Here is a 27438-nt window from a genome sequence, read left to right on the forward strand (position 1 = left end):
TCCCCAAATGACCCAATCGATCTATGCATGTTCTCTCTCTCTCTCTCTCTCTCTCGCGCGCGCGCGCGCGCTCACTCGCTCGCTCTCTTTTTATTTGAAGGTCACTGGGTTTGAGAAAAATCGTCACGACCGTCACGATGACGCAGAATTCCATCTCCTCCCTTTTTAAGCACCTTTTTATCTGCACTAAATGGAAAATTGTAACTGCGCTTTCCACTATAAGCCACTAGAGGACCTGACTTTATCACTTTGCTTTGCCGTTTTGTTTTGCTCCGGTAGAGTCTAGATCCCATTGCCCGGAGCGACGTTCGCGCTGTGATTGGTTATATGGTTGTCAATTGGTTGCAGCGACCAATTTACCATAGCAACCAGGTTGCTAAGGGCCTAAGGTGCGTTTATTCTACCAACCAACGTCATATATATTTCATATCCATTATTGGTAGCACACGATTGCGATTCAACCTATAACATCAGCCCCGAAATTGTGTTTTCTTCCCACACAGCAGATTACAGTAGTTTGAACTGTATGGTCTGTGATTGTGAATCCTTCCTTGTGTCATTGGTTGGCAGCCGACCAACTACCCAATCACAACGAGATGTAGTCCCGCCGCGCTATGGGATAGAGCTCCATCACTACAAGGCAGCTACTCCCCCTCCCTCCCTCCCTCCTCCCACCCTCTGCTCTCTACAAATGCTAGTAGTAACACCGGTAGGTAGTACTGTAGGTTAGCAACTGGCTGTCAGTGAAAAGCATAGGGCGAGAAACCGTACTTTAATTATATACGTAAATTATTCCACACAGGGTTAAAGGACACGGCGCTATACGGTATGTACACAAACGGTTAAATAGGCTTCATTCTGATTTCGGCTCGTGTCTGTTAGAAATTAGAATAACGGCTTCTGCTGCTGAAAGGTATCCATCCTCTCCTTGACTCCGTATTATCTGATCTCACTGAAATGTATGTGGATTTGTGGAATTATATGTTGTTTTGACAATAACCGTGAAAGTGCACTTAAATGGGGTTATTTGAAATGGCATATGTTTTTATTTGTGGGCTCCGGTGCGAGGATCAAATCATTTCCGTTATGAAGACTCGATTTACTATCGATAGCATCTTGGTAATAGAGTCCGTTATCTTTTATGGGATGGGGCGAGGATGTGAATAGCCTATGGCACGCTTTATGACAGTGAGTTTCAGAAATGATTAGTTAAGGTTGGTTATACATTGTGCTTTATTAACTTGTCCTGTTAGACTTTTAGTACAATAACGAACGATAGCATGCTGACTCAGGTGGGATGGCATGGATCATGTTTGCGGGGTTTGAGACCAAGCTGTTAACTTGTTATAAGCAGTTGTTTTCTATTTCGGATTAAGATTAACTGCGGGACCCGTTTCATCTTCCAGACGTAGAAAGGCGGGTAGTGTTTACGAGGGGAGGGCGTCCATGATCCGGCGTCCACGTAATGTAGTCTCCCATCAATGATTTCTTTTTGGCGAGCGACACCGTCGTACGACGGGATCAAATTCGAGCCACCCCGGGGTTTATAATTGCTACTACGAGGAAGGGTTGAGCTCGTGGGGGTCACAAGGGGGGCGGGGGGGGGGGGGGGGGGAGTGGAACTGAGTTACTAGGGCACAAGGTGGAGGGGCCTTAACTCAATTTGTAGGCATATACATTTGTAACTCAAATTTTGCTTCTGGGGGGTCCCTGCATGTAACCAAATATTTGGGCCAAAATACATAGAGACCTATCATTTTTGGAGACCTTAACATGAAAAAGTTTGAGCACCACTGACATAGAAACATAGGTTTAAAAAAAAAACTAGAAGGATTTGAAATATCCAAAGACTTGCCAAATTTTCACGATTTTTCTCTGTGAGCTTGTATATCTGCTATTTTTTCAATAGTTATGAGTTATGAAGAACATTCATGGGGTGCCCGCAGTGAATCCTTGTACCCAGGGCCCAGAATCTGGTGCGATTCACCCCTGGTTGAGCCTGAATGCTATGTCAAAGGGACCCACCCACACAAGAAGAACACACTCACAGTCACATCAATGTATTCATGTACAGGTTTATGCTTATCAGGCCATGGCACAGCCAATAGCCTACATAATTAATGAGGGGGTGGCAATGGCATCCTCTGCTTCCAATTCCAGGTGGAAAGGATGTATGTTGGGTTTGGTGCACTTGAAGAGTTATTATCCATTTAATACATAGTTGTGTGCATATCCAGGGTCTACTTTGGTCTATAATTAATTATCCCAAGTTTACGTCAGAGAGAGCAAACTATATTATAAACATGTCAAGCTGTTTTCAAGCTGTTTATGCCTTATTTATTGAAATTGCAGATCTACAAGCTTGCAATGGAACATGTAGATCTGCAGCAGGGTGTGACACCATTGTATGGTATTGTATTTGGAATCATCTGGACATTCTGGCCCTCCCTTACTTGCTTGGAATGCTTGGGGGCTGCGTTTGTCTTTGATTAAAGAAAAAGAAACTCAGTCTGTTCCCCATGTTTTATTGAGACAAGAAAGCTAAGAAGGCATAGATAGGCTTGTGTGTGTGTGTGTGTGTGTGTGTGTGTGTGTGTGTGTGTGTGTGTGTGTGTGTGTGTGTGTGTGTGTGTGTGTGTGTGTGTGTGTGTGTGTGTGTGTGTGTGTGTGTGTGTGTGTGTGTGTGTGTGTGTGTGTGTGTGTGCGTGCGCGCGCGCGTGTGTGTGTGTGTGTGTGTGTGTGTGTGTGAACCTTGACCAGTTACTACAAGCTCTAGTTACTGCTGGAGCTATTACTGCTATTATCATCTATGCACAGAAAAGCTGAACTTAGTTTTTTCCTATGAAAAAGTAGGCCCTTGCTAGACTGACGTTACTCATTTATGCAGACTATGTTTATGCATAACTTGTAACCTTAATGGCTGCAATATTAGCTTAAAAAACAGTAATAAAGGCATGCCGGTGTCTGGGCCATACACATGCAGGCAGACAGACAGTAACAGCGATTCCAATGTATTTTAATCCCTATGGTTGTGGGAGGAGGACATGGTGATGAGATTTATCTGTGACCACAAATCCACCCCTTGTTTGGATTTGTTGGTTTCAAACCAACTAAATGTGCGTCATAGCTGCCTTTAACCTTGTCGTTTGACAAGAGAAATGGAAAGAATACACATAATGTTGTGGATTGGGAACTTAAAACCAAACGTTTATGCAATATAGGGCACAACGGAACAGCTGTATTATTCTCATACTATTGTACAGTTGCATGCTGGAAGTAGCTGCTTAATTCAACAGCTATTTTAATACTGTACAGTATATAAATGGCAACCGCTGGTTGCCAACTTCAAGTAAAAATATTTGAAACATTAAAAAAATCTATCTGTCTGTTTTAAATGAAGCCAAATATTGAAAGCAATAAAGCCTAATTCATACTCTGTAGTACAACAGCATTGCTTGCCGAAAATAACGGATAATTTCTTCAAACGACAACGTTGCTTAATGGAGTATAAATGAAGCTTAACACGTACAATCCATGGACCTCAAAGACAGTCCTCTCAATCCTACTCCCAGTTCCAATTCATGATATGTAGCGTAAATTGTAACTAATTGAAGCAGGATGTGCTTCCTGGACAGTCACCTCATGAGGAAGGAACCATGTGATTCTCATTTGTTGCTGCATTGTCAAGAATCACAGTCACGTGAGCTGCTGACTACCATAGTATCCTGTTACAAACCGCTTCATCTCTGCCGCCACAGATTGTCAAACTTTTGTGACTAGAATGACAACTTTTTTGGACAATGCCATTGGCAACGTTTGCCTCATTGTATTTGCATGAGAAGAATATCATTTGAATGCCCTCCTGTTTTTGCATAACAAATAGCCCAGATTTCCAAACAGGTCAAGGCTTTTAAAATCTTTGTTAATATTCTCTGCGGCTGTCACACAGACATGGGTCAGACCAGGTCATGGATGAGCAAACTAGCAATGTCTGGCTTCTAGGGCTGTCACAATTATTACATAATCGTCTAATCGCAATTATTTGAGGTAATCGCAATTATTTTGCATAATCGTCATAATCGTTTCCATTTTGAGAAATGATCATATTGTTTCAAACACTTTTAAAAAAGTAGTGGAAATAGCAGATCTACAAGCTCACAACGCGTCGCGATGCAACGCGTTGTGAGCTTGTAGATCGGCTATTTCCACTATCAATGTTCTTTTTTAAGTATAAATGTCAGTAATTTCTTTGTATATTTAGGTTATGTGTCATATATACCATGTGCAATTTCAAAGCCTAAAAGCCAAACAGAAATGTAATTGTCAACGACAAATGCACAATTAAATCGTTAATTGCGTTTATTTGAGTGAAAACCTTTCGTCATGTAAAATGTAATAATCGTGACAGCACTACTGGCTTCGCATCAGTAATGACAGCAGCAGTGGATTACAGCTATGCTTGGAAGCCTCCAATATGTGATTGGTGTTTTTGGAGCTGATTAAAATATACTGTTAGTTGCCTCTTTATTAGACAGAAGACTGAGAGATGGGAGAGAGATGTCTAGCTACACACTGCGACGAGGTCTGTGGCTCTCTGCATGTGCTTATGCTTACTGAACTGGCTACACCTCTGGTATATTAGATAATTTATCAACACAGTGGTTAATGGAGCTCGCTCTTTGAAAGCATCCCGCTGTGCCTAATCAAACAGAAACTACAGACAAAAAAAGGTGTGCTGTGTGTGTGTGCACATGTTAACAGGACCATAACACTACTACAACAATGTAAGATTTAAGATAAGTGTTTTGGTTACAACAGTTTTGGTTACTTACTCCCCTTTCACTGTTTTCAAAACATAGGCTAATTGGCACAAATTGTACCTTGTTAAGATAATCATTTGTGTAATGTTATCCAGGAGGATCTGAATGTTTTAAGGATAATTAGAAAAATAAACACATTTATATGATGTTTGATGCTGTATAAGTCTACCTGTAGGCTATGTATATACTTCAGTGCTTAAAAACCCATTTAGGCCTAGAATTATTGAATGCTTTAACCAGTGAAAAATAGCAGATATACAAGCTCACAGCTTGTGAGCTTGTAGATCTGATATTTTTGAAAAAGTCGTGAAAATGTGTGCCAATCTTTGAATATATCTATTTTCAAAGCGAACGTTTGTAACTCAAACTTTGCTTCTGGGTGGTCCCTGGAACTAAATATTTTGAGATGGGGGTCCGTGGCCTTCACATGAAAAGGTTTGAGAACCACTGACATAGTAGTCTCTCAAGAACAGACTAACTGAGCTCCAGTTAAGTGAAAAGGACCTTTTCTTTGACGATGGCTGGCCAGATTGCTGACATAGAAACATAGGTTTTTCAAAAAATCTTAGAAGGATTCAAAAGACACTTATAGAATTGGGTCAAAATTCTAATTTTCACGATTTTTCAAAAATAGCAGATCTACAAGCTCGCAGCACGGCACTCGGTGCCGCGCTGTGAGCTTGTATATCTGCTATTTTTCAATAGTTAAAGCATAACATAATGATACACAATAATGTGTACCCGTTCTGAATATTTTCCCTCTTCAGGACACGTGAGTCTCGCCCGCCCAGCTGTAATCAGCTGTCAGTCAGCTCCTTTCATATCCCTCACTCATCACTCTGTCTAATCCAATCAGAGCTCTCGCTCAGTAAGGGAGGCTCCTTTAAATACAGCTTGCATTCACTATAGCTCTGCTTGTGTTTTAGATCCGAAGCTTCGGATCCGCTGCTGCTTAGCTGCCTCCTCCACCTCCACCTTGATCAGAGTCTGGCATAGGCTCAAATACTTGTGATTTACGTCTGTTGATTCAAGTTGTATTACTATTTTGCTTAAAGTTCCCTGATTTTGCATAGCAAGCTGCCTGAATAAAATTCAGGGAACATCTCTGAACGCGGAGCCCTTTAACACCAAGTTTAACTCTATTCCATTTATGCAATAAATGGTTAAATCTATTCTTATCTGAGTGTCCCTGACTAAATTGACCATTAAACCTTGGACATTGTCCAATATTTCAAACTTGAAAAGGTATGAAGATTACCCAGGAGTTTCTTATCTCGAGATCATCAGTAATCATTAAAAAGTCTTCAAAGAGTAGATTGAGGATATCTGAGGGTGTGGCATATGAACTTTGTCATTTGTGATTAACCACAGCCTGCTATAGGCTTCCCTAGACATACTATGTGTGACTTACAATGTGTACATACATTATGACTTAAAATAAAATAGAAATTGGTAAAACAACATATATTTTAAATCTATGTAAACAGTATGTGTTGCACTTGCATGCCCCATCAGACAATCAGGAGATATCCATTTCTGACACCACTTGAATGTTTTTGGATCAACAGGCCAGTCTTATACTGGCTGCTTGGTTGCAGCTAAGAAAGAAAAAAACTGTAGAATATGTTTGTGGGAAGCCCAACTGTGTACTAGGCCACTCTTAAAAAAGAATGACTAAAATCCCCCAAATCCCCATTACTCTAAAAGTTCTGCTTGTGTTCCCTAAACTAACATCTATAGCAGGGGTCAGCAACCTTTTAGAAATGAAGTGCCATGTTTTTATTTTCTAGATAGTCAGTGGGCCATGTCAACATGAATTTTAATGACACCCCATCAAACATTTGGACATATTTTGATTGCCATGACATTGTTATAACAATCATTAGACTCCCCCGAACTCCCCAGTCAAGTTCAGATTTTCATCAATGTAGAATTATGTGCAGGAGGTAATTAGCTGACTTTATTTAATTGACCACGTTTAAAACAATATTTGATTTAAAAATATAAATCCTCTCTCTCACACACTTCTGCCAGTGTGCCAGTGATCACCATCCCCTGTGCCAATGTTGGCACCCGTGCCTAAGGTTACCTACCCCTGATCTATAGAATGATAAACCTTTTATAATTCCATAGAGCAGGGGTCTTCAACAGGGGGTCCGGGACCCCTAGGGGGTCCTCAGAGTTACTACAGGGGGTCCTCCAAATCTTTGTGTGATAGGAACTAGTTTTTCCCCCCTTTCTTATATGAACCACTTGAACACTAGCGTCCATATTCTGAAAACTTTCGCCAAAAATAGCAGATCTACAAGCTCACAACGCCTCGCGCTTTGTGAGCTTGTAGATCGGCTATTTTTGGCAAAGAGCTTTGGTGTAGAGGGGAAAAAGAGCAGACTAAGTACAGAGTGAAAGGTCAAGTTTATTAAGTATTGACGGTTCAAGTGGTTAAATATGTGAAAACACAAATTGACAAAACCAAAATATATTGATGATTGTGCTGTCAAACGATGAAACTATATGAAATCTATAAACAGGTTGTGGGGGGTCCCTGCTTCATCTCTCTCTCAGCTAAGGGGTCCTTGGCCTGAAAACGTTGAAGACCCCTGCCATAAAGAACGGCTGGGCCTGTGTATTCATCACCTCACTGTTCTGGGTGTAATGATGAACTAGGGTCGGGCTCAGACACATACTGTTATCTGTCCCTGTTGTTTTGTAGACCATCTGGCAACAATTCAGCTGGTTATCAGCCTCTTTTAAGGTTGAATGTGCACAAGTGTGCATGTGTGGAGTTTTTGGAGTGATAGACTGGGGTTATGGTGTATCTTGAGTTCAAGGTTCTGCACTGGAGACACGTTGTTCATTCACTTTGGCTATTGTTTACTCATCAGTGCTTATCTGCATTTTAGAGGTACAAACACAAAATGTGTGTGTGTGTGTGTGTGTGTGTGTGTGTGTGTGTGTGTGTGTGTGTGTGTGTGTGTGTGTGTGTGTGTGTGTGTGTGTGTGTGTGTGTGTGTGTGTGTGTGTGTGTGTGTGAGAGAGAGAGTTAGTCATTTTGGTATTCAACAAAGAAGCTATGCATTATGAAGCCACTTTTGGCGTGTTTATATTTGGGCCTAGTATGAGAGCTTCCTTTCTGTTTTTGGGTGAGTCGGAAATATGCTAGGAATTACTCTGCTTTGAAAATAATACAGACAGTGTTCAGCAGTGATCCACTTATGGGATGGGTGAAATGAAAATTCCAGTCTAGTTCCCTTGCTTGTTGTAATTTGAAAAAGAAAGGATTTCGGGCAGATCCGGAAGCTGAGTGATGTCTCTGTTGCTGTACTCGCTCCTCACTGTAGGCCAAGGGTCTTCCTAGGGGGTCCTCAGAGTTACTACAGGGGGTCCTCCAAATCTTTGTGTGATAGAAACCTTTGTCACCTTTTTTATATTAACCACTTGAACCCTAGTGTCCATATCCTGAGAACTTTAGCCGAAAATAGCAGATCTACAAGCTCACAGCGCCTCGTGAGCTTGTAGATCGGCTATTTTCGGCAAAGACGTTTGGCGTAGAGTGGAAAAAGAGCAGACTAAGTACAGAGTGAAAGGTCAAGTTAAGTATTGGCGGTTCAAGTGGTTAAATACGTATCTGAAAACACAAATTGACGTGAATCCAAAATACCATGATGATTGTGCTGTCAAACAATGAAACTATATGGAATCTATGAAAAGGTTGTGGGGGTCCCTGCTTCATCTCTTTCTCAACTAAGGGGTCCTTGGCCTGAAAACGTTGGAAGACCCCTGCTGATGGCAGTTGTTTCCAGATGGACTGATTGTCCTGACCAGACAACATGTCATGGGCAGAGAGACACACGCAGAGTTGCTACAGCTGCAGTAGATCAACCATAGCACAGACGGGCTCAAGTGCCCCGGTTAAGCCTTGGGAAAGGCTGACATGACACTTTAACCCCTTTCACACTTGATGGCTGATTCATCATTGGTCCAATCACAAGCTATACACTGATTCCTCCTCTCCCCTGCTGTACTGTAGTGTAAGTAGTAGCTTAAAGCAAATAATCTGTGAAAGCAGAGTCTGACCATGGGGGAAATTACTTGCATGCTTTGCATATTTATGGAGGAAGTGAGAGGCAGGAAAACAGGAAACAAAGCAAAAAGCCTTTTGTCAAGGTCATACTGTTACGAGGGAGAGTGTGAAAATCGATATATACTGGATAAGAGGGATGGACAGCGGGATAAGAGCTATATGGAATCTAGAAGGGGGGCTGTGTTTGAAGAGGATACCCAGCCTCTCAGTGAGCAGAGAAAAGCAGTGACCTTCTCTTACCCCCTCTCACCATCCAACCCACCAAGCATCCATACCAAACACGCTGGTACAGCTGCTCTCACTATGATACTGTAGTTATCTAATCAGTACACACACATCCATGCTGTGAGCATTCCCTGGAGGACCAGAATCGGGGTTTATTTAGGAAGTGGGTCATAGTTCTGCGAGATGCGTTCGCCTGTGTGTGAGCGTACGTGCGCTTGCCGCAGAGAGAGTCAGCAAAGAGCAGGAACGGAACGCTGTGCTTTGAGAGTCGTGACTGAGGAGGAGGAAGAGAGAGGGGAGGAGGAGGCGGGCTCCAGTGCAGAGGGTGATTGTGATTGGTGGATAGAAGGGGTGGGAGAGTGATGGAGGAAATGAGAAGCTCAAGGCCTTTTTAAATCCATCCAAGGCATTGTGTAGGGGATAGGGAATATTATGTCTCAGCTGCATAATATTTGATTTAATCATTTTCAAAATGAGCATTTTACACACGCAATTTCACCCATTCAGATCTTGAATCTTGATTGATAACAATGGAAGGACACACACAGAATGTGCAGCCAGCACAGACATTTGGGTGGTGACAAAATATTAAACAGTACAGTATTCCTGCAGTGATTGCAATAGCTACATTTTGGGATGACTGTCAGCCTGTCACTAAGTAATGTGTCCACATAATGCGTCCACACTGGCTCGCTATTGGAACAAATCCTGGGAAAGTTCCCCTCATATCACCTCTGTCTCCATTTCAAACCCGGCACTCCCATTAGACCACAAAGAATGAATGAAGTGAGTGAGGGACAAAGAGTCAGTGAAATGTGAGTTCGCTGTACAGTAGTTGTCCCTAAACTCAGGGCCGGTTCCTGGCATAAGCAATATAAGCGGTCACAACCAAAGCGGGGGCCACATCACAGGAAGACGTTTTTTTTTTTTACATATTGTTACATTATATGTCATATATCCCCTACCCCAAAACTAGCGTTATTATTCTAATATGCCCTCCCCTTTCCTCCTTCCCCATAATCCCCAACTTCATTCTAGGCCTGGCTGCCTTGATTCATGAGCAATTCAATATGCCTCCAAAAAGAAAATTGTGATCTGTCGCTGCAGATTATTTTAGGTGGCCCCCCACTGACGGATGCACGCGCGTGTACAGGTGCATAGGGCCACCTGAATCCTAGAACTGGCACTGCCTAAACTTGTATGAATACTCTTTTGATATGATGATACATATTGTGGTACTGTAAAACATGATCTCATGAAGCGTAATTCTGTATGCATGCACTGGTGCAATGGCCTGATTTTGAAAGTCCACGTGAGAAGCTGAGACATTTCTGTGAATGGCTTCTTTGTAAGGGCTTCTAATGTCACCCGTCTCTCTCTCTCGTATCACTTTACAGAAATCCATTCTTACCTGGCTATCGGTGCAGGGAGAGGACAACAAGACCATCAGACCGCATTATTCCATCATACCCAGAGAGCCACATTCAACAGTGTAACTGACCCCTTAAACTGTGCGGCAACAACCGATTGACCGACCACAAGACAGACGGACTGATTGACACATTGACCATTGGCAGAGGCCTAAGATAAATGGCTGACAAGAAGATCAGGTGAGTTAGTAATTAGAACAGTGGTTCCACTGGTGTGCCGTAAGACAAGTCCGGGTGTGCCTTGGGATTTGGTGACAACCAAACATTGTTATTGCAATATTACACAAAAAGTTATGTATTGTTTAAATGTATGATATCAGTATATTGTGCGAATTCATTTCCCTGTAAGCAAAATCTATACCTGAATGTATTTATTTTCACCACATTAACCTGTCGTCCCTATTTTGATCTGCAACAAGTTGTGAGCTTGTAGATCGGCTATTTATGAACACAGTTGGGCCTTTGAAACTTTGAAAACCATTGAGTTACAATTTGATCTATGTAACTATGGGATGTACTCGTGGCAAGATCCACTTGCATCCGCAAGTCTAGATTACTGGTGTTGAATGTCCTTGTGTCTCTCTGGTCTCTCTCCACAACTGTGCTCTTTCATGAAGCAGAAATACCTAGATGATAATCTTAAACAGGACAGTAGGAATATTGTGTTGGGGCAAAAATAACGTTGTCTTTCTTCCATTCATGCCCTCCTCACAGTCTTCCTGCCAAACTGATCAATGGGGGGATCGCTGGAATTGTTGGAGTGACCTGTGTGTTTCCCATTGACCTGGCCAAAACCCGCTTGCAAAACCAACAAAATGGATCTCGCCTTTACACTAGCATGTACGTATCACAGTGTGCTTTTACACTTTGGGGAGCGTGAGAAGAAGTATGCACAGATTTTGTACTAAAGGGTATATACAACTGTAAAATATGTATGAGGCAGAATTCCTTTCGTGGCTGTTATTAAAATGCCTTTATTATTCATGCAAAATCAATTACAACAGTGTTTATGTGCAGAACATTTGTCAAAACAAAAACGTTTTTTGATGTAAGGATGCATGCATGATGCAAATTCAAACTTTATTTTTCAGTTGACACTTGACACATATAGAGCTGATCATAGTTTTCTAACCATTTGATGGAGATGCAGTTTGGATGAAATCTAGCTATGTCCACTCCATTCCCAATCCCGATGTAGGACAGCAAATAGGATAATGACATGTTAATCCAAAAGACGGATTTCCCCATCAGTGACCAATAGTTAAAGCTCTCCGATCCATAATACATCAGATAGCGGCATTCCAGTGTGTCCTAGATTCTAGCATCATTGTTGTGGGTTTTATCTTCTTTACCTCAGCAAAGGTGTTGTTCAGAATAGAATAGACTTATGTAATATCATGTTTTATTTGCCTATTTATTTATTAGCCTGTGACTTCAAACTTTGTAGACTTTCTTATTCTCATTTAGACATTCAGCTGCAGCTGGTCCATTATTGTGCGAGGGACGCTTGCCAAATAAACCAGATCTACAAGCTGTCAAGGCGTTGCAATGTGAATCGCTGATCTGTTCTTTCCTTGAACCTGTACTTCTGAGTTCTTACCATAGGTGAAGTTAGTTTCAGGTTGGATATTCTGGTTGCTTAACTGTTAAATGGGGCATGGAACAGTGCAAGTGATGCATACATGAACGCGTCACACGTTTGATTTAGGAACAGGTGGAATTCATCATCTGATACGCCTGTGAGCCGCATAAATCAAGGCTTTTAACACACTATAGGTCTTTACTTAGTTTCAAAACTACACACAAATATAGTAGAAATTTATGAAGAGCTTTGTGAATGAGGCCCATTATGAACATGGTCTTACTCTTAAGTACCATGCATAGTAATACATAAGGTCCGCAGGTCTACACTAGAAATGGAGGGGGAGATAGATTTCTTCCGTTTGGTCCGTTTCATATCCGTTCTTTCTCCCTGTCCGTAATTGTCCGTATGATTACGGTCCGTACACATACCTTTATGTACACCTCCCAACTGAACGTACAAGATTTGTCCGTAGCAAGAAATACTCAGGGCCACCGTTGTCAACCATAGGGGCAGTAGTGAGGAGAAAAAAAGAAAACAACTATAAACGGCCCTTTAAGTGGAATCGTCTCATTACTGGACTACAGACCTGATGTATCATACGATTTATGTGTAAACACAGACCACTTTGACAAGAATTGTGTAATCTCGCAAAACATTGTAATGTTTGCTGTGTTTTTGCATCACAGGTCCGACTGCCTTATCAAGACCATCCGTTCGGAGGGATACTTCGGGATGTACCGAGGTAGGGCATCACCGGGACAATGCTGGCGTGTGAATGTGTGCACGACACATGTTTGTATTTCCACATAGGAAGGATTCACACTGACTATCCTAAATCATCAAGTACCTTCTAAAGGCAAACATAAGATGGCAAGGTCACTGAGAGAGCTGCTGAGCACAGCTAAACATTGAGTGAAGCAAAGCTGTTTAGTAACAGCAATGTTTCACCTTCAACACACGCACACACTCGCGCGCACACACGCACACAGTTCCACAGATATCTAGGACAGAGCCCTCTGACTGGTGTATGGGAGTGTCTAGACTGCTATATTCTCATACTCTCTCTCTCTGCCTGTCTCTCTCCATCTCTATTACATTCTAACTGTCAATGTCTCTTTCTCTTCCTCCATGTGGTTCTTTTCTCTCTTGCTTCCTTTCTGTCTCACTCTGTTACGCTGTTGCGCTCTCATCTCTCTCTCCCTCTCTTTGTAACTCGCCTCCCCTCCCTGTCTGTGCCTCGCTCCCACCTTCCCTCCAGGAGCGGCGGTGAACCTCACGCTGGTCACTCCAGAGAAAGCCATCAAGCTGGCTGCAAATGACTTCTTCAGGGCACACCTCACGAAGGATGGGTAAGACACAGAATGATGTTGGCACACACGCACGTGCACACTCACACACACACACACACACACACACACACACACACACACACACACACACACGCACACACACACACACACACACACACACACACATAGTAACATCGTGTTTATGTCGTCAAATAAAATTCAGTGCTGAGAGTGTATAAATGTAATTTTTCACACTCCTAACTAGAGTTAAAAAATTGATACATTAACACTAAAGATTCTATTATGCACATGCAGGGCCACTGAGTGATTATCAACCCAGGTTTGACTTAATCCTACCACTACTCTGTCACCACATCCCGACCACTAGGGGCGGCATAGCTGAATGGTTAGGGAGCCAGCCTACTGGTTGACCCTGGTTCAATTCCAGGCCAGGCCAGCAGTGTGTGTCCCTGAGACAGACTCTTAACCCCTAATTGTTCACACGCTTCTTGTGGGCAGAGAATCAGCTGGGTTGGGCTGAAAATACTTAATTTCCCCCTTGGAAGAAATTACACAGGCTATTCCATTTTATTCTACGTTATTCTACGTTTGCTCTGTGGAAAAATACTACAGTTGCTTCTATTTGCAGCCCCACGTGCCATTGTTAGTGGTTAGCCTATCCCAAATCAATGCTCTCAAAGAAAAATGAGCACACATCAGTATCACATGTCAAATGTCAATAAACGTTATGCTGTTGCTGAAGGCAGAGCAGCTACTGTCCTGTTCTGTTCTGCACCCTCCCCTGTGCGCATGGCATGATTCCACTGGGTTAAGCTCAAAAGCCCCTCCAGAGCGCTCCTTTTGGTCCAGCATCTTGTGTATGTGCAATGTTTTACAACAATTGCATGACTCTTCATATCACTTTTCACAACAAGGCAGAGGCTTTCCGACAGTGAGGCCCTGAGGCTTGTGAGACACGCCTGAGCAAGCCATCAGGTGAGTCGGGGCCAGCACTGAGTAGCCGAAGGCCTCCTACGTTGACATGCACACCCCGCCTGAGTTAGCAAGCCGATGTGGACGGAATACTCTAGGTTATCACATGATTCAAAACGACAACTCTCTCCCTCCGGTTTTATGTACACAGGGTTTTGAGCTTAGCGCAGTGGAAATGACTTGCACGCTTCTACTGTATATGGGTAAAGCTGAGTGTTTCACAGGCATCCGTCTCTGTCTCTATGGTGACAAACAATGATGGGGTTTTTTGATGAATGATTGAATCGTTTCCCCCCAGCACTTCACTTGTGAATTATTAATCCATCCCTCTGCCTGACGGGTGCTGAAACAGGAGACAAAAGCGTGATAGTCGTATCGCCTGCTGCAGGATCCGTGAAGCAGCCTGTGTTTCACAGCAACCAGGGGCGTCACAAGGGGAGGGAAAAGTGGGACTGGGTTACTAGGGCCCAAGGTTGAGGGGCCTTAATTATTTTATACTTTAGCTATTGAAAAATAGCAGATATACAAGCTCACAGTGCGGCACCAAGTGCCGCGCTGCGAGCTTGTAGATCTGCTATTCTTGAAAAGTTGTGAAAATGTGTGCAAATCATTGAATATATGTATTTTTTAAGCAACATTTGTGACTCAAATTTTGCTTCTGGGGGGTCCCTGGAACTAAATATTTTGAGATGGGGGTCCGTGGCCAAATACATATCATTTTGGGGGTCCTTCACATGAAAAGGTTTGAGCACCACTGACATAGAAACAGGTTTTAAAAAAAAAAAGAAATATTCAAAGACTTGCACAAATGTTCAAGATTTTTCAAAAACAGCAGATCTACAAACTCACTGTGAGCTTGTATATCTGCTATTTCTCAATAGTTAAAGCACAAAATAATGCGTTCCCAGTCTAAATGGGTTAAACCCCCTCCTCCCACTATGAAGAACATTCATGGGGGCCTGCAGTGAATCCTTGTACCCAGGGCACAGAATTTGGTGCGACACCCTTTTCCCAGCACCCACTGACCTGCCCCTCCTCTCCCTGCTCTTCCTGTCTTTCACAGGAAGCTCACGTTGGTCAAGGAGATGATGGCTGGGTGCGGGGCAGGTGCATGCCAGGTGAGTTGAGTCATCCTTATTTTCTCTAACCTAGCTTTGCTGCCAAACACCAAGACTCACGTCTAGATGCAATGTGCACAAACACGTGCACACACAATGTATATCATTGCTGTCGGGCAGAAACCTTGTATTTCCATAGTTTTGTATTTCATTTTTTAAAGAGGTGGTGCCATAGTTTTGTACTTTTTCTGTTATGTATGTGTCTATGGAGTTAACATTACTCTAATAGACCACCGGGTGTGGTTATAATGTGCGAATTTGAATTCCCTGTGTATTTTGGTTACTTCCTGAAAGCTGAAAGCGAGTCAAAAGGCCCAACTGAAAAACACTTAATGACATCATAAAATCAACTCCTCCCCCCTTTACCATACACTGTGGGTGTGGCTAACTTCAGCTGGGTCACATAAAAACATAATTTTAACACTTTCTGTACACTTTTTGGGAAAAAGTCTTCCTCCTAGTATAATCATAATACCTGATGATCATGTTTTAGGGGGGGAAAAAATCATGGCACCCCATCTTTAAGATTATTTTGGAGCATTTCTGCTTTATTACGATGGGTCAGCGTGGAGAGACAGGAAGGGTGGGCGAGACAGTTAGGTGAGTGGCTTGGAGCAAATGGTTCGCTGGACCGGGAGTTGAACCCTACACTCACTGTCAAGCACTAGAATCCATGTGGTTCTGTATGTGCCCTAACCACTCGTCTATTGGGTTTTCATAAATTAATTCCCTATTTTATTCTTCATTGTATGACTGTGTCACAGAAAAGCAGTGAAAATACAAGCTCATGACATGTCGCTGTGTGACGCGATATGGGCTTGTATATACATATCTTATATTTTCACTACTTTTGAAAAATTCTGGAAAGTTTTGACACTTGGGGGGGTATACGTCAGGTTGAAAGTGGTTAAGGCTGTCTATGGGTTTTATAAATATTTCACCAATGAAAAGTATTAACAAGAGCTTGTAATAATTACATTGGATCCATTGGAACACAGGTTATTGTTTCCATTTCCTGAAGTACAGTAAGTCCCACACTATGTCCCAACAAGGACATATGGACGATATGTTATCAGGAAATAATACTAATATGTTCAAATGCTCACATTTTACAGTTTTTCCTAATTTAGATTTTATCGTGGCTTAATTATTATGCACTCCTGAAGAAATTACAGACTGATTTTCAACTGTTAATACTATTATACTATTAGCAGCCATGTAGATTGACAGACTCGATTGATCAGATAAGACTCGATGGCCATGTGGTGTGAATGACTCATTGTGCAATGCTTGTTGCCAATGAGTCCAAAGGCTTCAGGCACAGAGAATGTGATTAGATTAAGTGTAGCAGGCCTCAGATTAAGATTATCACTAACAATGCGGGCATCTCACTGTTAATCCAGTTAACTAGCTACCAGTGTGTGGATTACAGAGGAACACAATCGCGTAAATTTAAGATAATGGGCGTCAGTGGGTTCAATTTCACACTGGACACTGCTTCAGCCTTACGCTCAAACTTTCAGAGCCGTTACGAACTATTCTGCAACTCATTTATGCTTATGACTTTTCCTGTGTTGGTCAAATTACATTTGTATGCTAAAAGATTTTCTAATGAACAAGTTCATTGTTTCCTCTCACAGGTTGTTGTCACAACTCCTATGGAGATGTTGAAAATTCAGCTCCAAGATGCTGGGCGACTTGGTAAGAGACCAGCAGTCAGTGGAACTTGAAACAATGACGTGGCCATGTGTTACAATGGAGGAATGGTGACCTCATGTGGTCACGTCAGTGATTGCAATAGCTCTGTGCCCAGCCTGAACTCGGGCAGTCTAATTTTACCTATCCTAGCACAGCTAAACAATCCACCCATGTTAAAGCAAGGTGTATACTGCAGTTAGTTAGCTGCATTAGTATATAGTCTAGCCAAGCCAGGCTAAAGTTTACCCACCTCTTAATACATTTATCCAACAAACAAATATCCACTTTTTCTTTCTAGCAAATTTCCATTATGCTCCAGCCGCCTCTCACTTTGTGTAGATTACACATTGAGACCTGGAACGCAACTGTGTCACTTTAGATTTTAACCACTTTAATCGTTATTTACTTGGGCTATTCAAAAACCTTGAAGATTTCCGCAAATCTTTGAATATATATTTTTGAAAGCGAACACACAGTATGTAACTCAAATCTTTCTTTCTCGGTCACTGGAAAAAAATATATATTTTGAGATGGGGGTCCGCAGTCAAATACATATAACTCTAGGGGTCCTTGACTTTAAAAGGTTTGCGCTGGTCTTGTGCTGGCCTCAGGTCTTAATGGGTGTCTTGTGTTTGTTCCACTGCGTTTATGTACTGATAGTCATATTGTTCTCCCCGTGTTCCTCAGCGGCTCAGAGAAAGCTGATGCCAGAGACAGTGGTGGCGGGCACTGTGGAGAGCAAAGGCCCCACCGCCATGCAGATCACCCGACAGCTGCTGAGGGAAAAGGGCATCGCTGGCTTATATAAAGGCTTGGGAGCCACAATACTCAGGTACATTATATACACTCTTGACATATTCAACAGTACAACAAGTCCACAGTATGCAACTTTCTCTTCATGTGTAGATTCTGTGAGTAGAAGGCAATGAAAAATAGCCAAGTATGTACAGTACATTAATCATAGATCACATTTGAGGTGAAGATGCCGTGTGCAAGGGTCCTATCATGTTTGGTTTGGTTAGTGTGGTTACCCCTGCAGGGCAACCACATTATAGTACTTGTCCGACTTTAATCCATCTTCCATCGTCTCCTAAGTATAGACTTTATTTTGCCCCGCTACTGCTCACACATTTTTGGTGGCACTTGGGCCATATGTCAAATAGACCGGCTTCATCGGTACACGCATGCGTGCTATTTTGCTAAGAGATACGCTATATATAGTTTAAAGGTAATACACCATGAAATTTCACTTTTGCTATTTTAAAACCTTTTTTTGGGGTCCCACTAGCACCTTCTATCCTCACAAAGTCCCATTTCTGACCGTTGTGTCTTTCTCTGGTTTTGAGAAGGCGAAGGTTAAAAGTATCCCACGGGTTCTCAAAACAGGCTGTCCAGATTTGCTGCCGATTGTGACGTCATCTGCCGATTGTGACGTCATCACAAAAAAAAAAAAAAAAAAAAGTTTATTTTTTGTTTTTTGAAAAAATATATATATATTTTTTTGTGTGGTAATTTGAGTGGTAATTTAGCCTCAAACCTTTTGAAAAACGTTTTTGGGACATAAACAATATGACATAAATACTTTTTAAATGCATGGTGTATCACCTTTAACTTATATGCATTATTCGTGAATTAATTTTCTCCATTTACTTTCATTAAAAATTAAACCTTTCCCAAATATGGAGATGGCTGACATCATAGATGTCTGACATCATAGACCACATGAGACTGACACAGTATATGTCCATGTATGGGCTTTCCAAGATATGGGCTTAATATTGATGACACCAGGGATCTCCATATGGGCATAAAAGGGACAAAGACTGACGCAGAGATCTCTATATATGGCCATTAATTTATTAGTGAATACATTTTCCCAATTGACTTGAATGGGGAGAATTCAAATGGAAGACGAAATTCATTTGCGAAATTCGTGTCACGGCAAACACACTTTCAATTTCCAATTGCATCTTTCTAGTTTCAGTTTAGATTTTTTTAGTTTAGTTTATTTGCACATACATTTTTAATAAATGTAATAAAAAGAAAAAGAACAATACATTTAAATGGAACGGAACAAAATGTCAAAATATTGTATCCATGGACACTACGTGTATCAATTTACGTATACAGTATATGTATTGGGGTTAAGTCCCTGCGACATGCTAGCGTCATGTCCAAAGGATGTATTTACTTTACCTTTACTGTAAATTAAGTGAAAGATTGGCTCAGTTCATCAAGTAGCCTACTCATCAAAGGTACGTGGAGCTCCACAAAGCCATCCTCAATGTGCCCTATGTCCAATGTTCAACATGGTCAATCCAGTCTGACTCTCTTGCCGCATTGTGCTCCTCGGATAGTCATTAACTCATTTTAATTTGGAGAATGAGTGCTCAGGGTTGTGACGTAGACTGAATGAGTACAGAGCAAACTTTGGCAAAGTAAAGTATAAAGCTAATATAGCACATTTCATACATCAAGTGCAATTCAATGTGCACCACCGAATAGGTTAAAAGAAAATATTAAATATTGGACAGGAGGATAACAACGGATAAAAGAAAGCATGAGAGAAAAAAAAAACCATTTAGAAATATATAAAAAATACATAGAAAAACCCTTCACTCATTAAGCTAGTTAGCAGCACTGTTGACAATGATTGATGATGGTAGTAGTGTTTTGGTAGTTGTTAATGATGCAGAGAGCCATGGTACAGACAATTTGTAGCTGATTCGTGATGATAATAATTATAAACTGCTGTGTTTATAATTATAACTGAAAGCAACGATGTCTGAGAATGACCTAGATGTCCAGAAATATATTTTCCGGCAAAAGACCGGTGTGTGTGTGTGTGTGCGTGCGTGCGTGCATGTATCCGTGTATGCATATTTTCTGTGCATTATGTTTGTGTGTGTGTGCAGTCTTAATGTATTTGGTGTGAAGGTTATGCAAATATTCAAAGGTGACAACAAGGTACTGTATCTTGTATCTATCGAATCTTCCTTCTCCACTTTAGAGGTGGTCACCGTGACCTTTGGTTTTACATTCATCTTTGCTTTCTCTGCTTCCTTCACAGGGACGTTCCTTTTTCCATGATCTACTTTCCCCTCTTTGCCAATCTGAATCACCTGGGTAAACGAGGCGCGGATGGACCCGCGCCGTTTTACGTGTCATTTGTGTCCGGATGTATGGCCGGGAGCACGGCTGCTGTGGCTGTCAACCCTATAGATGGTGAGACATTTTGCGAGAGAAATCTATGAAAACAAGCCCAAAAGCAGCACACTTTACGAGCGCTTTGGAGCACTTTAAAACCTACTATTTGAAAATAGCCGATCTACAAGTTCACAACGCGTCGAAGCTCTGCTAAACTTTCTTTCTTTTTTATCTTGTGAAAAAGGTGAACATTTGAAATATTCTTTACACATTTTAACAACACAAATCTGGTGCGGGTGTCCCTGGCACAAAATGTTTTCAGATGGGGATACGCAGACAATTACATATTTAATTTGTGAGTCCTTGACGTGAAAATGTTTGAGAACCAATGGTTTAAACCAGGGGTCTTCAACAGGGGCTCCATCTCCCCATCAGTTTGGGGGTCCCTGGCCTGAAAACGATGAAGACTCCTGGTTTAAACAGTATTAGGAAGTAAGCCCAAATAAGCAACTTCACTTTAGAAACAAGCCTAAAAAAAAACTCAACCCGCAAACTACCAAGAAGTAACTTTACAGAAGAGCAATCCCAAAGTCGCTTATAATAAGCGGACGTGGCAAATCTGCCGTGGACCTGGCTGATTGTGATAGCCGACGCCTATGTGTTAACCTGAATCACTTTGTGTTGCAGTGATAAAGACTAGACTGCAGTCCCTGAACCGAGGGAGCACAGAAGACACATATAATGGAGTGGCAGACTGCATCAGGTAACCTCATTATGTCCTGCTTATACTGATGATAGAATCATAATGATGTCCTTTCTAATTACCACCAGGAGATCGTGCATTAGGCCCTGCGCGCGCGCGTGTGTGTGTGTGTGTGTGTGTGTGCGTGCGTGCGTGCGTGCGTGCGTGCGTGCGTGCGTGCGTGGGTGCGTGCGTGCGCGCGTGTGTGTGTATGTACGTGTATGTGCGTGTGTGTGAGCATTATCTTGCATACTACTAGGACGATCAATGTCAAAATTCTTGTGCATTCTGACAGCAGGCCAATTCTTAAATGTTTTTCAAATATGTTATAGCTTATTCTTTTGTATATAATCATGGAGCAATCATCCCTTCAGGCTATAGGATAAGCATCCCCCCATCCCCAGTCTAGCCATTTACAATGTTCCTGTCTTTCTGACTTTTGGGATGTACTGGGACTAGGTAGTGGAACTAACTAACCAGTAAGCCGCCCTAAGGGCGAGAAGGCCTTAGGGCAATGCTCTCTAAAGATTGCACCAAAACTAATATAACCTGTAGAGCATGTAGAGCTGTTGAACAATTATGCTGAAAATAAGAGGTTTTGGGCGATGACATTGAGCTAAAAGGATAACACAAAAATGTCCTGCGGACTCCGTTGTGGTGTTATGTATTCAATTAATCAACACACTGTAGCATTAAAAACACCAAAATACAATATCATCAACAAATATCCACAACTTTCCCACGTCCCGTTGCGCATTGCGCACAAGGTGTACGGCAGTTTCCGGCGTCGCAGCCAAGAATGATCTACAAGCTCACAATGGTTGCATCTGCGACGCAACGTGAGCTTGTATGTCTGCTGTTAACCGGAAGTGTCCCACAGATAATGCTACAGTAAATTCTCGCGGAAACAGGTGGATAAAACACTACGACTAAAGTATATGTACAGAATAAAAAGAAGTGAGAAAAAAAAGAACTTTAGGCAGTGAATGCCAACACCTTTCTTTGGGCTGAAGTGAGTTTACCTCCTCCTTTGGCCTGAAAGTTGGATTTTCCTGATTTAAAGGAAGCCATTGATCCACATTTCTAAGGGACATTCCATTCTTTGGTGGCAGCAGTGCAGTAGAAAGACAGTTTGTTCTATACGTAGGTGGCCCTCTAGTGTTGTGGCTGTGGGTGTCACTCACTTTGGTGAGGTAGTTAGTCAGGTAGGAGGTTATTAGGGGTGAGGGCAGCAGAGCCCCTTTGACTATCTTGAAAACCAATCCCATTTTAAATGGATTAACCCTGTCTTCTACCCTGAGCCATCCCAGACTAGCAAAATGAGTTGGAAATGGCTGGGTCATGGCCATGGGCAGGCAGGGAAGTAGTCGAATCAGTTTGTTTTGGGAGGTCAGAAGCTTAGTCTTTAGTGACATTGGCATGTCATGAATGCAACATTCAATCACGGCCTGGTGGAGATCTGTGCTCAGAGGAGCGCACTTTTCTATTTTCTTTAGTGCTGTCGTTGGAGTGTCACTGTCTGTCCAAGCCGGATGCACTGAACCTCAGTCTCCACAGTGATGGGCAGGAACTTTACTGAGTCACCCAGTCGCCCCTACCCTAGCTTTAATAGCTTTTTTGTTAAGCCTTCAGAGCAGCTAACATGGACCTGCCCAAAGATCTGAGGCTGCATGAGACTTAAGCGATACCTGTGTGGTACATCCCAACCGCCCTAAAGTATTTAACGTAACTAAACTGGCACATCAGAAATACTTGACTGTTAATCCGTTTCTTCTCTGAAATCGTGTCTTCCTGTAGAAAGATCATGCGCAACGAGGGTCCGACAGCCTTCCTGAAGGGGGCGTACTGCAGAGCCCTGGTCATAGCACCTCTCTTCGGCATCGCCCAGGTGGTGTACTTCCTGGGTGTGGGGGAATACATCCTCGGCTTCTTGCCCAAAAAGGACCACTAAGAAGCCCCTCCCCCCTCACCACCCCTCCTTTCAGCCTTTCCCTCCCATCACACAATACACCGAGTGGGTTCGGACTCATCTCATTGTGAAACGGTTTTTATCACATTTGGGTCAAAGCATGACCAAGCATTATCATTTCACATTTTTAAGTTATGTTGAATGTTGAATGAATTTAGCAGAGTTTTAGAGGGAGTCTTCATTTTGCCAAGCTGCCTATGGTGGTGCACAAAGATTCCAGTGGGCAAGCACAGGTAGTCTTCTGGAATTTAAGCCACAATTATCTTGTTTTCAAAAGATATTGCTTTGTGACTTCAACATTTTCTTGCATTGTCGGGCAGGATTGTTGAAGTGCAACATAGATCTAACTGCCCTGGGTTGCTGCAATTCAGCGAGCTCTATTGTACCTATTTTCTTTTTATAAAGTCGACAATGAATATGATCTGTGTAACATTTATAACAATGATTAGTTTAAATTACTGCACATATCTATCTCAAGAATCTTAGATCAGCTAGGCTATTCACCAAGCATGCTTTTTAATGAATCGCCCCAGACCTTATTTCTTAACCACTTAGCAGAGCATGAATTAGAGAAGAAGAAGAAAAAACATGTATGCCTTTCCTGTCTCAGATAAAGAGCCAGGGAATGTGTGAGTGTGATGCCAGCACATTACTTATGTTCTTTCCTGAGCAGCCTGGGATCCCTGCCTGTAAGCAGTTGTAATGAACCCTGTTGTTCATCAGCATAACTCCAAGCTGACTTTGATGGTTTTGGCCCTGTACTGTAGTAGACCTGGAGCTATATTTTGATCCATGCCTTATCCCTTATCCCTAAACTTCTTTGCTTTTTTTGAAGCAGTGAAAGCCGATTCCAAGGAGTGGCTTTGTCTGTCCCATACCTGTTTTTTTTAGGATTCCCATATATTCTCAAGGAGTGAGAATGTCTGTCCCGTACCTGTTTTTTGAGGATTCCCATAGATTCTCAAAGAGTGAGAATGTCTGTCCCGTACATGTCCCATACATGTCCCGTGCATGCAGAATTGAGGATTGGTCAAGCTTCACATGACAATTTGGCCCTCCAGACAAAATCATTCATTCATTCAGAATTCATAGACGTATAGAACTAAAGCACATAGACAGTATAGATCTAGAACACAGAATGTATAGATCTGGAACACTGATTTCAAAGCTCTAGTACACATAGAATAAAAATTCACCGCTTCACTTCGAACCGAGGTTTGATTTTTTTTTACTATTTTGAAAAACATTTTAAAATATTTCAAATAGACAATCTACATCAACACGTTGTGAGCTTGTAGATCAGCTATTTGAACTATTTAAAAATGTTTTTCAAAACAGTAAAAAAAAGCCAAAGAAGTTTAGGGATAAGGGGTAAGGCATGGACGAAAATAGGGCCCCTGGTTTTCTGTGATATGTCAATGGTACCACAATGGGTTAACCACTTTAGCCCTATTTGATACCTGGCCATGTGAAAATGTGTCGCGATGTAACGGGTCATGACCTTGAAGGTTTTCCATTCCATTTTTGGAAAATGTTGGACATTTGTGTCAATTTGCTTTCCTCAAGGATAGCTCTGTACATTGAATTATGTAGAGTCTGCTCAATACAGGGCCACAGCCAGCGACAGTGTACCTTTTACGCGTGCATGATAGACCCATTAGAACAGCTTTTAAGGGATAGGCACATTTTGGATAACTAAAAACCGTGAACACTAAATTGTATGGAAAGAAGATACTGTTATTGCTATTTGGTTATTATTTAGAGAAATTATGTTATAGACTTTATTTTGTGGACACTGGACAGAGTAATGATACCAGTTGTGGAACAATTAAGATTATGACTAGATTATAGTTCAACCCTCCTTGGTCCTGATTATTTATGGTTTACTCGCTTTACAATTTTAATTTTACATTTCGCCCAGCATGTATTCAGCAGCAGTACCCCAAGAGCAAATGTGCTCAAATAACATTTTCATCATTGTGCTAAATTATTGGGAATGGTCTTAGATTTTTACCAAACATTTCAGCTTGTTTGCTTCAGATGTTCTTTGTTTGCTTTAAGCTCCTGGGAGAAAAAAAGCTTTTATGGAGTATCCCGTGCATGCATTACATCACCGGAGCCCTACCAATGGTTTATCTCGCCCGGAGATCAAGGTGACTTTGATGTGTGTTATCCAATCACATTCCTTCTAAGCTCTCCCCACAGTCTTTTAGCAGCTCTTCTATTCTACTGTTGCACTGTAGATATGCAATGCACATATCTACATATGCAACTCTTCAGTGTGTTATCACATTTTTGTGGGAGTGAGCTCTATTTATCAATATTCCTTTCAATAGGCAGTATAGCTATATATATATAGTATATATATTTGTATGTGATGTTTTTTCTGTGTCAAAAGTGTCCACCTTACTATATTGTACATATGCAGATGATATGAAGTTTATGTTGTAGCTTTTATTATTTGTTTTGTAAGTGATGGCTTATTTGCACACCTACCTCCATCTGCCCTTTTAATCTTTGATTTGATTTGATTTTAATCAATCAATTTGTTGTGATTTGTATAATGTCGTGGATTTATCAAGTGAAGGAGCGTGTGTTATCGTAATGCAACAAAGATATCATTTGAACTTGATTGCAGTCAAGCAGGTCAAGGTTTTGGGACTCTTGTACTGTACTCTATTTAAAAGGAGAACAACAATGTGGATGCTCTGCTCTTTGATGATGGTTTGGTGGTTGCCTTGGCGCCCAGGTTCTGATGGACCTGCCTCTTGTCCTGCTCCCCCTGCCTTTTCAGCCAAGGACCAAAAGCACATTAAGTCTATTTATATTTTGTTGCATAACCCATTTTTCTGTTGAAAATGTTCGTTGAGCGACACAGTCGAGTGTCGCTCGACGAGTGTCGCTCGAAGTATAAATTATACAGTAATATAGTTATGGTTAGTCATCCTATCATCATGGCAGAGTGGACAATCTTCCTTCTGTCCATTTCGTTCTTTATTTGTGGACATGATACGAATGAAACCATTCCATTTGTGGACAGAAAAATATGGGCTTAACCCTGGGTGAGCAATAATATGGACCTGTTGACAGTAGATTGGAGTTGGAGCATCAGTATTATTTTGACATTGCTGACAAGCTGTCTTACACTTACAGTGTAACTCATAAAAGCAAAATGTATGTTGTATTATGGTGTCGCTTGCCAGAAAAACCTACGATCTACAAATCTGCGTTGCACCACAAACGAGTGTTGTGAGCTTGTAGATCTCCTGTTTTTGGCATGCGACGTATGATGGAGAATTAATTAAGCATAAGCCATAGATCTGACAAATCAGAGATCAGAAAGGGGTAAACGCAAACGGACATGTCCTGGCAAACCTCCAACCTCCAGGGCAGCAGACCCACAGAAACACATTTCAAAGACCTGCCTTCTCCTGTGATCTTAGCTTTATGATTTTACTATTGTTTGATGTTGTCGTTGTTTTAAAATCCTCAACATTCCAATTTGCTAGCTAGCATCTCATATGCTGTTGTTGTGATCACAATGCCTATTATACTGTTGAAATTGTTTCTATGATTTTGTTCCTTTTCCATTTTCAGTTCAATAATGATGTTGTACAAGTCATTTTGTTTTGCTTAGCTGTGAATTTGCACTGACCGTGTGCATTTGGTCATGTATGTGAGTGTGCGTGTTTCTGACGGTTTAGTGAAGTAGTTGATTCTGTATGTATTTAGTTAGTGTGACGCTAAGGTGTTTATCTGTTTCTCTCTCTGTCTCTCTCTCTCACCTCTGTTTCTCACTCTTTCTCTCTGTCACCTCCTTCCCTGTCTGTCACACTCTTCTGCCATCTGCCTCTCCCTAAAGCTGTATTTATACTTGGTTGCGCACCAAACATGGCAGATCTACAGGCTTACAGTGTGACACGCTTTGAGCTAGTAGATCTGATCATTTCAGTGTGCGACATCTGACACCACGCAACTAAGTAACTCAGGCTTAACATGTATAATAGGGAGTGTTAGTGGAGGCAAGAAGAAGACTGTAAACACCAAATAATGTTGTAGACTATGACTTAGAGTGTAGTGTATATTGTACAATCAAAGTGCAAGCACAAAGGATTATTAGGCACAAGACACCACAAAAATCAGCCAATGGGTCGGTCTAATGCTAATGTACTTATTGTTAGACTGATATGATTTTGGTGGTTCTCTCCATTGAAAGTGACTTTGAAAGTTTTTGTTTTGGTATTGTATTTTTATTCGTGCCTATGAAGATGGCCCTGCAGAACACAGACAGCGGGTTCCTGACCTCTGTGTGTTCACTTTCTCATGCCCTTGCAGTTA

The 27438-nt window shown here is 41.7% G+C and overlaps 1 protein-coding gene across 1 annotated transcript in view; it reads left to right on the forward strand.

Annotated features, from left to right (window-relative positions):
* Nucleotides 1-693: 693 nt before the first annotated feature.
* slc25a22a (solute carrier family 25 member 22a) overlaps nt 694-27438 on the forward strand; it is a 27334-nt gene continuing 589 nt past the window's right edge. Inside the window, exons 1-11 of the mRNA XM_080737376.1 lie at nt 694-826; nt 10527-10739; nt 11274-11399; nt 12831-12886; nt 13403-13493; nt 15490-15544; nt 17185-17245; nt 17930-18074; nt 20313-20467; nt 21077-21152; nt 22929-27438. The exon at nt 22929-27438 is cut by the window's right edge and continues 589 nt beyond it. Of these exons, the coding sequence (XP_080593502.1) occupies nt 10720-10739; nt 11274-11399; nt 12831-12886; nt 13403-13493; nt 15490-15544; nt 17185-17245; nt 17930-18074; nt 20313-20467; nt 21077-21152; nt 22929-23082 (939 nt within the window). The 5' untranslated portion in view covers nt 694-826; nt 10527-10719 and the 3' untranslated portion in view covers nt 23083-27438. The remainder of the gene's footprint in view (nt 827-10526; nt 10740-11273; nt 11400-12830; nt 12887-13402; nt 13494-15489; nt 15545-17184; nt 17246-17929; nt 18075-20312; nt 20468-21076; nt 21153-22928) is intronic.

This window comes from Nannobrachium achirus (genome assembly GCF_963921795.1).
Source record: "Nannobrachium achirus genome assembly, chromosome: 11".
NCBI classification, from domain to species: domain Eukaryota; kingdom Metazoa; phylum Chordata; class Actinopteri; order Myctophiformes; family Myctophidae; genus Nannobrachium; species Nannobrachium achirus.